This window comes from Mastigoproctus giganteus, chromosome 11, assembly GCF_048544385.1.
Source record: "Mastigoproctus giganteus isolate SK-2022 chromosome 11, ASM4854438v1, whole genome shotgun sequence".
Lineage (NCBI taxonomy): Eukaryota > Metazoa > Arthropoda > Arachnida > Uropygi > Thelyphonidae > Mastigoproctus > Mastigoproctus giganteus.
In genome coordinates, this window is record NC_143585.1 from 8,594,277 (window position 1) to 8,606,923 (window position 12,647).

At 39.3% G+C, this 12,647-nt stretch overlaps 1 protein-coding gene across 1 annotated transcript in view; it reads right to left on the reverse strand.

Moving 5' to 3' along the window:
• LOC150077686 (retinaldehyde-binding protein 1-like) overlaps positions 1-12,647 on the reverse strand; it is a 41,724-nt gene that overhangs the window by 21,004 nt on the left and 8,073 nt on the right. The window contains exons 2-3 of the mRNA XM_090384682.1: positions 11,352-11,506; positions 113-280 (exon numbers count right to left, since the gene is read on the reverse strand). Of these exons, the coding sequence (XP_090240808.1) occupies positions 113-280; positions 11,352-11,496 (313 nt within the window). The 5' untranslated portion in view covers positions 11,497-11,506. The remainder of the gene's footprint in view (positions 1-112; positions 281-11,351; positions 11,507-12,647) is intronic.

Genomic DNA, 12,647 nt, shown 5'->3' on the forward strand with positions numbered 1-12,647 from the left:
CGTTATATTTAAAAATTTTAATGAAATTTAACGCGCCCCGCAGCTGGTAACCAAATAACGAGTAATTTAAATGATAAATTTTGCATTTTTGTGGATGCCGAAGCCAACTTACCGAGTAGCATTTCTTTGAGTTGCTGTAAGCAAGAGTTTCTGGTGTCAGGGTTCTCGTTTAGCTCCTGCGCTGCTTTCTTCAAATCTCCATCGGTGAGAACTTGATCATCGTGCGCCCTGTAGACAATCTGCGCGCCATCTGCTGGTTTGACGCGACTTCGAGGGATGTCTGGAATGTTGAAATTAATGGATCAGAAGCACGGCTAATGCCGATTTGTTACGTTGTCTTATTTTCTAAAAAAGTATTATGATAACTCCAAATTTGTAATTCAATCGCTAAGCGTAGTAATATGTGTAAATACTGTGCTGAGAATTTACGGAACATTACATATTTTTTCGAGCAAAGTAATTAAATGCTAGAGAGTACAGATAAGCGACCTCTTACTTTGTTCCTGCAGACTGAAACACACAGCAAGCATAGAAATGAAACAGAAAAACATAGAAACTTTCCTCGTTACCGATCGCTGAACTGTACATAGATCGTGCAGACCAGAGGTTCCCCAACTTTCACTCCTACAGCCTGTTTAAAATTTTTTTGTAACCAAAATTGGTTCTTAGTCTAAAAGAGACTGAAAATAATTAATAATATTAATAAAATAAAATAAAATAACCAAGATTTTATCGTTACCTAAATACCATGAATTTGCATTAACAACGCTCTCATCCCTTTTCTAGAAATGGACTGGTCTGTAAAGCTGAAGAAGGTTCAAAGTCGGGAACGGCTGATATAACATTGTAGTTTGCATATTTGGCGATCAGTTCTCGAGGGAGAATGGATCCGCTTTTAGAATTTTCGACTTCGAAACTGGAATGCATGTGGGGGCCAAGGCAAGCATGTGCTAATGTGCCTGTGTTTGTACTTAGGGGTTTCCGTCCAGCAGAACAGGCAAATAAACTAGAGAATGTACCCAATTTACAGACACATAGTGTGCATAGCATTTGAGGTGAGTCGCCACCGGTGATTTCCCACAAATGTCTGCCAGAGGCAAAGGTTGATGATGTTGTAGAGCAGATATCATCTTGTTGTACACATTGGCATTAATGATATTAAGAGCAGGCGACAGGTGGAATTACTTAACAAGTGCAGGTGAATGTTGAAAAAAAGCCGTGAGTTAGGGTTCAATTTGAAAGCGTCTGCAATTCGGCCCAGACACAATAGGAGGGAGTATATCATGAGAGCTTCGCCGATCAATTCGCCCTTGGAGAGATTGTGTCTCAGCCTGGTCTCTGCCTGTAAACAGAAGAGACTGCTTCTACAGGGATGAAATACACTTAAATAGAAGGGGTACAAAAGTGTTGACATGTAGACATGTAGACATATATAGTATCTTATGTAGGACGGCACCTGAACGAAAGTTCAACTCCGTCTTTGTAAACTGTGACGGTTACAAAGCACTGTAACAGGCCAGAAATGTGTGTAACGTTATGTTCGTGCAGTGTGCGTGTGTTGTGTTGTTTAGTTGTTTCTGGCCGTTTTGTCACCAGGCAGGCGATCACCTGGAAAGCCTGCCCAGTGTCCGTCTACACCACGGGGAGGTAGGCCACAACTGCGCAAGAACCATTCGTGCATTTTTGTACACTCTTCTTATATTGTAAATACTGTAAATAATTGTAATTTTTGCTCTTTGTACACCCTTCTTATATTGTATATAATTGCAATTCTTGCATTTTGTACACCCTTCTAGCCGGTTGGCTGTGTATAAGGGGTGAAGGCAAACACTTGCTATTTTTAATAAACGGATTTTAATAATAATAATAATAACCATGGCCAACCTCAACAGTCACGTACTGAATGTCCAAAGAGGGTTTGGAGCCATTCAAAAGAACCCCGCGCCAGCAAGCCGGCAACAGCGCACACACACACACACACACACACACACACACACACACACACACACACACACACACACACACCCAGGAGACAGGACAGCAAAAGACGCAAGAAATAAGGATGAGAATAGCATAAAGTAAAAAAAAAAAAAATAAATAAATAAATAAAATAAAATAAAAATAAATAATAATAATAAAAAAAAAAAAAAGTAAAATAAAATCTTTATCCATTTCTTGCCCACATCTGTATGCAGTGCTGCCCAAAGTGGTCCACAAAGAGAAAAGGTGTATTGTCAAACAGAAGTTGTAATGTCATTCAATCATGATCGGCAGGAACAAGTTCTAGATATAATTCTGAATTCTATTAAACTGGAGTGCTGTCAGAAGTCTCTGGTCGATGACGGTATCACTGAGCAGAGGAAGGATTTAGTCGAAGAGAGTCTTGATAAAGGATGAGTCAGAGAAGTGCAGCATCTGTTAAAATCTTTGCGTGGTCTTGAAAGCCACAACCATTTTGTATATGACGTCATCAGGACGACGAGGCAGCGCACAGTTGTATTATGATTTATGATGCCTTTTTCAGTTTCATTTCTTGAATTAACATTGAGGTTGAGAGCCTTCCTGCGATTAAAAGCAGCATTTCAGAAGGTTTGAAGGGCCTGGAATTGTTGACAGAAATGAGTATCTTCTCACCTCCGGGACACAAGTTCGGTACTGTTGCCTTAAGAGCCGATCTTAGATCATCGTAAATGGAGCATTCAAAAAGTACGTGAGGAGAGTCTTCCCGTAGACCACATCGACAGGAGACTGTATTGGAAAGTCTGAATTGGTAGAGTTTTGCGTTAAGCGAACCATGCCCAGTTAGTATGTAGGAGGTAAACAGTGAGGGTGAAAACCATTTTCTGGTGGATGATGAGAGTAGTGCAGTTACGTCGGGAACGAGGTTTTTGGTGATAGCTCCTTTTTCGGTAGAATTCCATCTATTCTGCCAGGTATTCACTAACACATTCCAGCATCTGGTTCGCTCAGTTTTGGGATCAGTCTGAGGGTTAACAATGATTCCCTGAAATTCCGCAGAAATGCCTTTGCCGATGTAAAAGCAAAGCCCTCTAAACACAACATGCAAGTCAAGTGGTATGATGCCTGCAAGAGTCTGTAAAGCTGGAGTTGATACTGTTCGGCAAACGTGAAGTAGGCTGAGGAGAAAGCAACGTTGGATAGTGGATAACTTGGTTTGTACTGTTTTGAGTGCAGTACGTCTAAACCAAAGGCTGGCAGTGTAGGTTGTAATTGAGATTATGGCACCATTATAAAATAGATGCAGGGTTTTAGTGTTCAGTCCCCAGTCTTGTCTGGTAATTTGGAGCAGCATTGCGGTAAAACTCTTAACTTTGACAGACAGATGTTGAATATGCTCAGTAAAGGAAAAGCGGTCGTCGATGACGACTCCTAAAAATTTGGTGCTTCGGACAAGTGGAAGTGATTTCTTGTCAAGTTTTACAACTGGTGGTCTGCAATAGTCTAATTTGTGTTTAAAAATCACGATCTTCGATTTTGTTGGGGATAATTTTAATTTGTTCTTAGAGGACCAGGACGATAGTTCAAAGAGTACTTTATTGGCATAGAGTTCTAATTCAGATCTTGAGTTTCCATTCACTAAAATGATAATGTCATCTGCATACGCAAGTTGTTGCACATTTTGAAATTCAGTCGTCCTAAGCAGCTAATCATCAAGAACTAGGTTCCAAATCAAGGGATCCAAAATTGATCTTTGGGGGCAACCACGGGAGACAGATCTGTTAATCTTCGTGCTTCTAGTGATGACGGTGACGGTGCGATCAGCAAAATAGTTTCTAACAAGTTTATAAAGCTGAAGAGAGCAGTGATTGGAACGGAGTCTGCTGAGGGCACTTTCCCACCATAAATTATCAAAAGCGCCCTCAAAATCGATAAAGATTGCCATAACGTACTTGGAAGTGGAGCAGTCAATGAGGTGGTGGAGTTCTAATAAGGCGTCTTCGCATCCAAGCCCTTGCCTAAATCCGTATTGAAGAAAGGATGTGGAGCTTGTGGCTCCCTGCAGTGTGGTTATTTTATTGGCAATTAATCTCTCTAACACTTTTCCCAGGTGAGAGAGCAAGACTATGGGGCGGTAGGATCTCGCATTATCTAGTGGCTTACTAGGTTTATGTAAAATCTTAAGAATGGCGTCTTTCCACGGTTTGGGAAACGTTCCAGTATTTAAGCAGTTGTTGAATAATTTAAGTAGAACTTTGGGCCTTAGGTCATAAAAGTGTTTGATAAATATGTTGTCAATCAGGTCATCGCCAGGACATTTGTTTGACTGAATTTTATTCAAGATTGAAGTAAGTTCTTCTGCAGTGAATGGACTAGTTTCTTCTAAAGGAAGGTATTTTTGGTTTAAATCACGAATAGATAGATGGTGTGAAGTGTCAATAGTGAGATCATCGTTAGGCAGCAGTTGATCCAAGATGGCATTTATGGAGTCTGTTAGTGTAATAGTTTCCATACTGTTGGAGGTAATGGAGTTAAAAATGTCACCCAAGATCATTTTGTTTTTAGCAATTTTATAAATGACACCCCAAGGATTATTATTCCCAGATGTACGGACAAAATTGTGCCAGGATTGCAATTTGCTTTCATAAATCAATTTTACGTATTTTCGTTTGAGAGTTTTGTATTCTTCATGTAATCTGTTGACTTCTTCTTGAGGCCAAGTACGCCGTTTACGCTGAAAATTTCTTCTGGCTTTATGTACAAGTTTCCGAGTAGAGGTAAGTTCGTTATTCCACCAAGGTGTGCAGTTAGTTTTTAGTTTCTTTTTATGCGTAGATTTCTGAATTGCAGTGATGATAATGTTTTGAATCTGCAGTGCTAGTTGTTCGGTGGTAAGAGAATTATAATTTTCTAGGTTGTCTTCAGGCAAGTGAGAGAGAACGGAACGATTAAAACGTTCCCATTTTATGTTTCTAAGAGAGTAACGTATGAGATTACGAAGAGGTTGTTGAGGAGGAAGAGTTGATCCCAGCAGGAAGACGATGGAGCGATGGTCACTTGTCGTTAGGTCAGTTTCTACGTGCCAGTCAATAATATAAGGAGCAATACGAGCTGTAGCCAGAGAGATGTCTATGTTTGATTCACCCAGGGAATTGGAAAAGGTACATGGCTGGTTTGATTGATTCAAGACGGTAAGCTGATGGGAGAAGATGGTATCCTCATGCAGTAATCCCCGAGCATCTGTGAATGAACTATGCCACAATGCAGACTTGCAGTTTGAGTCGAGTAAAATTAGCAGAGGAATAGGGCCTAATAAACTGAATACGGAATCGATATAGTGTAAGTGAGGCGTCAAGTCAGATGACAGGGGGCAATACATTGAGATAACATAAGTCGAGTGATTAGTACTCAAGACATGAATGCAAATAGCATGATGTGATGTTAAACAGGACAAGAGTAAAACGTCAACATTTTTATTAAATATTACGATGGCTACCTTAGGATCTGTATGAGTCGGTTGTAAAATCCGAGAAGAGCAAGGATATCCGACAATTCGTCCTTTTTTATGATATGGTTCTTGAAGAATGAGAATGTCAATGAGTTCCTCCTCAGATACACGACGTAGCTCATCTGCCACGGTGCGTGAATGGTGAGCATTGGCTTGCAGAAATTTTAAGTTTACAGTCAAAATATTTGACTGGGAAGCGCTTGAACTCGATAAGACTGTGATATTAAAAGGGAATTGTTCGTTGCCTTACTGTGTCTTCAGCCTTTATGTATTCAGGACAGTTGATATCTCTGACCGAATGATTAGCATCATGTTTGTGCCTCTTGCAATTAATGCAGACAGGCGGTTGATCCTTGCTGGGGCACTCAGCAAAGATATGGCCTAATTTGCCACAATGTCCACAAGAAGGTCTTTCTTGTTTACACGTACTTGAAGTGTGTCCGAAAGCAAGACAACAATAGCACTTCGTCACAACTGTGAACGGCTTAAATCGATAGCATCAACAAAAGTGTTTGTTGATGCTATCGAAGCAGAGTTAGGTGGGTCAGAAAACTGCTAGCTTGGGGGGAATGCACGGACTAATAGATTAACAGTAGCCGCTGGAAGAGATGAAAGTCATTCTTGCACTACTTCTATTGAAATGCAATTGAACAGCAGCCTGGAAAGCAAGGCAATAGGGATTTCCAGGACTGCTGGGAGTCATAGTGGAACAAGTAAATACATGGGCTGTGTAAGGGTAACTAAGAGTAGAAAAATGTGCATGTATACTTGTGTGTACATCAATGCCAGGAGTATAGTTAAAAAATTCGATGAGCTTGAAGGGCTAGTCAAGACATCAAAGGCAGATATTGTTGGGACGTGGATCAGAGACGTGGTGTCAAACAGACATAAGCAGTGCAGAACTGGAATTTGGGGAGTACAATGTGTACAGAAAGAATACACAGTACAGGAAAGGGGGAGGGGTTATGCTGTTAGTTAAGAAACACATAAAAATCTAAGGAATGCATCCAATTGATGTTGGTGGACAATGCAATATTATGTCTGTTTGGTGTGACATAAGCACTGTCAAAGGAAAAATGACAGCAGGCGTGTGTTATAGGCGTAATGACTCTGATGATTACAATGAACAGTTGTGCAGAGAAATGGAATGGGCCAGTAAATCAGAATGTCTTGTAATGGGGGATTTTAATTTCACAGAGATTGACTGGAATTTGTGGGTTAGTCACTTACACACTAGCAAGGCTTTTCTGGATTTATTGGATGATTGGTTTCTACAGCAACGTGTTCGAAGGGCAACCAGAGGGAGTAATAGGCTTCATCTGATTATGAGCAGTGATTATTCATGCATTAAGAATTTGCAGATAAAGGAACCACTAGGTGGCAGTGATCACAGTGTGCTGAAGTTGGATTTACTCAAGGAGGTAACTACCATTAGGAGTAAAGGGAAGGGCGTTTGCTTTCGTAAATGTGACTACGGTGGTCTGAGGCAGTATTTAAATTCTATACGGTGGGACCAACTAATGATGTTACCAACGGTGAATAATTCTAAATGGGTAGCCTTCAAGAATTTTTTGAAGCCTTCTTGGAACGTACTAGGCTTTTCATACCAACTAAGAAATACTATTCAAGATTTAAGCCTGAATGGATGTGAGATGAACTAATTAGACATCTGGCAGAGAAGAAAAATGCATGAGGTACATATAAAATAACAGGTGACACAGAAGTCTATGATAGATATAATCTGGTCTGTAACCAAGTCACAAAGGAGTTTAGGCAGACAAAGGCAGATTTCGAGAAATCTTTGGCAAATGATGTAAAGAAAAACAGCAAATAGTTCTTTATCTATGTAAATTCTAGAAGGAAGGGTACGAAACAGATTGGTACAATTGATATCGATAGATTAACTATTGATGATCCTGCTCAAGTAGCTAACGAACTAAATGAATATTTCGCATCTACGTTCACACATGAGGAGTTATTCAGGGAGGAGAATGCCAGAGGTGTATTAAACTCTGGCAGTGAGCTAGATATTCTTGTAATAACTGAGAGAAAAGTGGAGGAGAAATTGTTTAAGTTAAGCATAAGGAAATCACCTGGGTTGGATGAAATGTATACAGTTATATTAAAGGAGGTTGCAAAGGAAGTAAGCAAACACTTAGCCATAATTATGAGAGCTTCCTTGGACTCAGGAGAGGTACCTATGGATTTGAGATGTGGAAATGTGATCCCAATTCACAAAGGAGGATCAAAGGCTGACATAAGTAATTACAGACCTATTAGTTTAACTTCTGTTCCAGGGAAATCAATGGAGGCACTGGTTAAAGAAGCATTGCAGGATCATCTAGACAAGACTGCAGTAATAGTTAAGACACAGCATGGATTTGTTAAAGGGAAGTCTTGTCTGACAATTTGATTGGATACTATGATGTAGTCACAAAGGAACTGGATGCAAAGAATAATTTTGATATCATATATTTGGATCTTAGAAAAGCTTTTGATACTGTTGCACATGGAAGATTGCTGCACAAATTGGAGCACTTTGGCTTTGGAGGCAAATTGCTGCTATGAATAAAGGGATGGTTGAATGGGAGAAGACAGAGAGTGGTAATCAATGGACACTGCTCTTCGTGGAGTAATGTTATTAGTGGAGTCCCTCAGGGTTCAATGTTGGTCACGTGTTGCTGAATTTCAGCAACACGTGAGTGCACTTTTGTGCAATGCGATTTGAAATGGGGTTCTCATGCATTCAACACTTTAGTAGAAGTATTATATTATTGCGAAATAGGTCGCAACCTATTTCGCAATAATAAATGGTATTGTGGGAGGGAATTACCGATATAATTTTTTGATTTCGAATCCATTGAAATCACAAACAGATACACAAAACGCAAATCTGACTGCAATTCACAGAAAATTCTGGATTCTAGGGTGTGTAAAGCAGTGTTAGCAGAACATTAAAGACATTCATTTACAAAAACAATTGCCACCTTTAATGAACATTATATACAGCATTTACATAAAAGAAACAAATAATTACAAACAAGCATACCAATTTCCATATATTTGAACCATACAACAGTACACTACACTATCTCTCTCTCTCTCAAGAACTATTTACAAATTATTAAATTATTTACAAATTATTAACATTAGTTTGGATCAGTTGTATCTTGCTTAAAATGAATCATCAATGATTACTCAATCATTATTTTACATTACCAATTTTTATCTCTTACATCAGTAAACTAATTTCAGCTCTCATTACTCTTTTTGTATATTTGTTTCTAGCCTTTAACACATGAAATTTATTACAAATGTATTACAAATATATTACCTCTTATCTCAATAATAATATTCACGTTAGATCAGAATTTCTACCTTAATAACTCTCTAGTTATCATCTTAGTCATCCCCTTTACCATCCTTACGTTATTTCATAACCATTAACATTCATAATAAATTATCTCAGCCTTAGTAACTAACTTGCTTAATACAACAGGAATGTTCTTTTTATTTAAAAGGACCATCACTCAATTCCTTACAGACCTAGGTGATGAACTCTTCAGTTCAGGATTCGAGAAAAAAAAACAGGAACAGATTTGCCGCTGCTTCCAATTTCCTTGCGTTCAGGCTTCCTTCGTGGCAGACAGGCTTTCTTCCATTTTTGGGCACTCTGCTTTCCTTAGTGGCGGACGGGCTTTCTCTCATTTCTTGGGCACACAGCCTCCGATGTCGGACCGGGCTTTCTTTCTCTTCTTGGTCACATATCTGCACAAACTGGCCATTTTTCAACGGGCCGGACCCTAGACACAAGTGCAGGCTCTCTTTCTCTTCTTAGCTCACTTATCTGCACAACTTTCAACGCATACGTCTCCCACTCTTCCATACATCCAAAAAATCATCATCACTTTCAGTCCGCAGTTACTCGCATCTTCTACGCTTCAGTATCCCTTACTTTCACGTTTTTTATTCTTCATCTTGCTACCACGAGATGTGAACTCCGACCACCAAAAAATCTACTCCCACTGCAAGCCGTAAACTCATGGCCTTCTCCTTTTGAACACAGTGAAGTCTGTATCTGACTTCTCTGTGTAATTGAGAAAGGCTTTAACACTTTCTCAATTACTCCCCCCCCCGAACTTTCTTTTTCCATCAAGTTTGAAATACCTCCCCCAAGGACTCATAACCAATCCTCATATTCTGCTTAATTTTTTATTCCTTCCTATTTGCTAAAACATGTCTCCCTAGCGCACAAACCAATCCTTCTCTAGAAATTTCTTATTTTTTTCACACGGCAGTATGGTCCTTCATGTTTGCCGGTAACCTCCAAAACACTCATTTTGGTATTCACACTTTTTCTGCTAAATATATCGAACTTATACAAAATTCAGTCACTCTGGCGCCGTTTCGTTTTTAGGTGAACACTGGACGTCCAATAGTTTCCTGTTTACTTTCTACCGGTGGCTTAGATCAAAAGAGACGCTTCATAATCCCTCGAAAGTACTTGTTTCCATTTAGCCGCTATTTAACATATACGTCTATAACTTTCCCATTCCCAAATGCAGTGTTTTTTTACATTAAAAGTAACCTTATTTACATTAAAACTAAATATCCAATCTTAATACTTACTATCTTTAACTTAATACTCGGTTTCCATCGCACTTTCTGGAATTATTTTAGCAAAACGGATATTTCTATTATATTTGTAAGACCTACTTCTTACAATATCATTATGGTAAAGAGAGTAAGCAATCAGAATCTATTTTTATGGATGCTGTCCACGAAGAAACGACTCGTGTAATGTATTGGTAAGCTTTGAAATCTTTTATGTAGCATAGTGAATGCAATTCGCATTAGCATTAGTAGGGCATATGATGCAAGAAAACAAGCTTATACAGAATCGGCCAAAAAAAAAAAAAACCCTTCCCATTTCACTGATCCATTCACTCCAAATGTTTGCCTAGTTCTGCCTTAAACTTATTTAAGTTGCTGACCTCCACTGCGACAGATGGAAGTTTGTTCCCGCTATCAACCACCCGCTGGCTAAAGGCAAATTTCTGCACTTCTGTCTACAATTGTCTTTCCTCAATTTGAATTTATGCCCCCTCAGGTGCAGAATCTGAGGAACAGGAAAAAGCCTTGAATGCTTAACCATTCAAGGTGTTATACACATCAATCAGATCACCTCGCAGATGCCTAGTTTCCAGAAGCTGCAATTTGCAGAACTTAAGCCTTTCTTGGTAAGAGGACCCCTTCGTTCCCCTCACAATCTTGTTGCCTTTTTTTTGTACTCGTTCTAGCAACTCTACATCCTTCCTAAAATGAGTCCTCCAGACCTGTACGCAGTACTCAAGGTGTGGACTGGCCATTGCCTTATACAAGGGGACAATCACCCCCTTATCTCTGCTAGCAAAATTCCTATATATCATTGACAAACTCCATGACCGGCCTTAGCAGCCTGTCTGCATTGCTCAGAAAACTTCATATCTGACTGCACAATTACCCCCAGATCCTTTTCATTCTCCACTACCCTGAGTGAAGTACCACCCATTACTTCTGGATGTAAATAATAATACTTGAAATAAACAGAATTTGTTGCATCTGTGTGTGTCCTTTTTTATCCAAATAATTTCTAAATAAATTTCATTCTCAAGAAATATGAATTTCAAAATAATTTCTACATATCTTAGTGCCGAACCGGAAGGAAGTATATTTTAAAGTTTGTATTTTAAATATAGACTGACTGCCCTGTAAGCCCTGTTGATTCATAATATAGGAATTATCGAGCACGTAATAGCTCTCTAGTATCAAATCCTATATCAAAAAATAAAGGTAAGCCCTGTTGATTCATAATTTAAATATAGAAAATTACAACAAAACTCACCACACTCTGTTTGGCCCAGTTGTTTCAAGTAGGAGTCTCTTTTTGCAGGGTTCTCGCATACTTCTTTCACTTCTCTGTCGATCTCTTTGTCCGTGAGAAAATAGTCATCAGACAGTGGCTTGAACGAAATCCCTGTGCATGCCATTGAATCTTATCTGAGGGAGAAAGATAAACATCAATTAATTCGCCAGTGATAGATGGTGGATAGACCTGGAATTAAACCGTGGGGGGTTATAACGCACTCTGGAAATCACGCTTATTTTTATAAAAACGTTATCAAGGTTTTCTTTTTCAGCAAAAAACAGTGAAGGCCTATTGAAGATTTGCCACTGGGTATATGGCCAAAATCAAAATGCGCCAAATGTACATATAACAGGTACAATATTTAGCAAAGTGACGGCGCAGTGGAAGCTTCACGGCGCTATAAAGAAAGGGTTTTACAATAAACGACAGATGAATTAGTAGGGTGGAGCCTAATATCAATCTAAAAGAGAAAATTTAGATGTAAAATAATAAATTTGAATATACAGTATGTAAAGTATCCATAGAAAACTCGGGTTTTTCGCCCAACAAAGCAGGCAAATCGATCACATGCAATTTACACACGCAATGTACAGGGGTAGATGAAATATCTTTCCGGGTGACCTTACATAAAGGTTTCGTTTGTTTTTTTTATCCTATAACGTATGTGCTAGATGGTGGTTGAGTGAGTGAGATTGTGTGTGTGTTGTCTTCAGGTATTAAAGGTCTGGAGCCACCCTACATAAAGTGCTATACATGTCGACATGAACCTCGACTCATTTGTAAGTACAAAGGGGGATAAAACAAACCATGGGACGGACATCGCAAGACTCTTCTCTACAGCTCTCTGTGTCGGAGTGTTGGTCTTACTTTGTCGTGCGTCTTTGAAAAAGTCTCGTGTTTGAAACTCCACTGCGGAGTTCTAGTGATGTAGGCATGTATGGTACCGTACGTAGGACGGCAACTGAACTTCAGTTCAACTCCGCCTGTGATGAATAGACAACTCGATAAAAGACCAGAAGTGTGTGTAGTGTTATGTTACGGCAAAACATTTTTTTTTTCTTTGAAACTCCACTGCGGAGTTCTAAAAATTTCAAACCACTCTTCAGATCGATGAGGAGCCTGTTAAGTGTCGCTATTTGCCAGCAACCTTGAAATGCGTCCATGTCTCGGGGGTATGGCTGCGTCACGAACAAGTTATTCTCGGAATTTTCTTCCAGCATCTTGTCCGAAGGAAGGTTACATTTTTTCTCCAGATTCTTTGAATATTAAGCA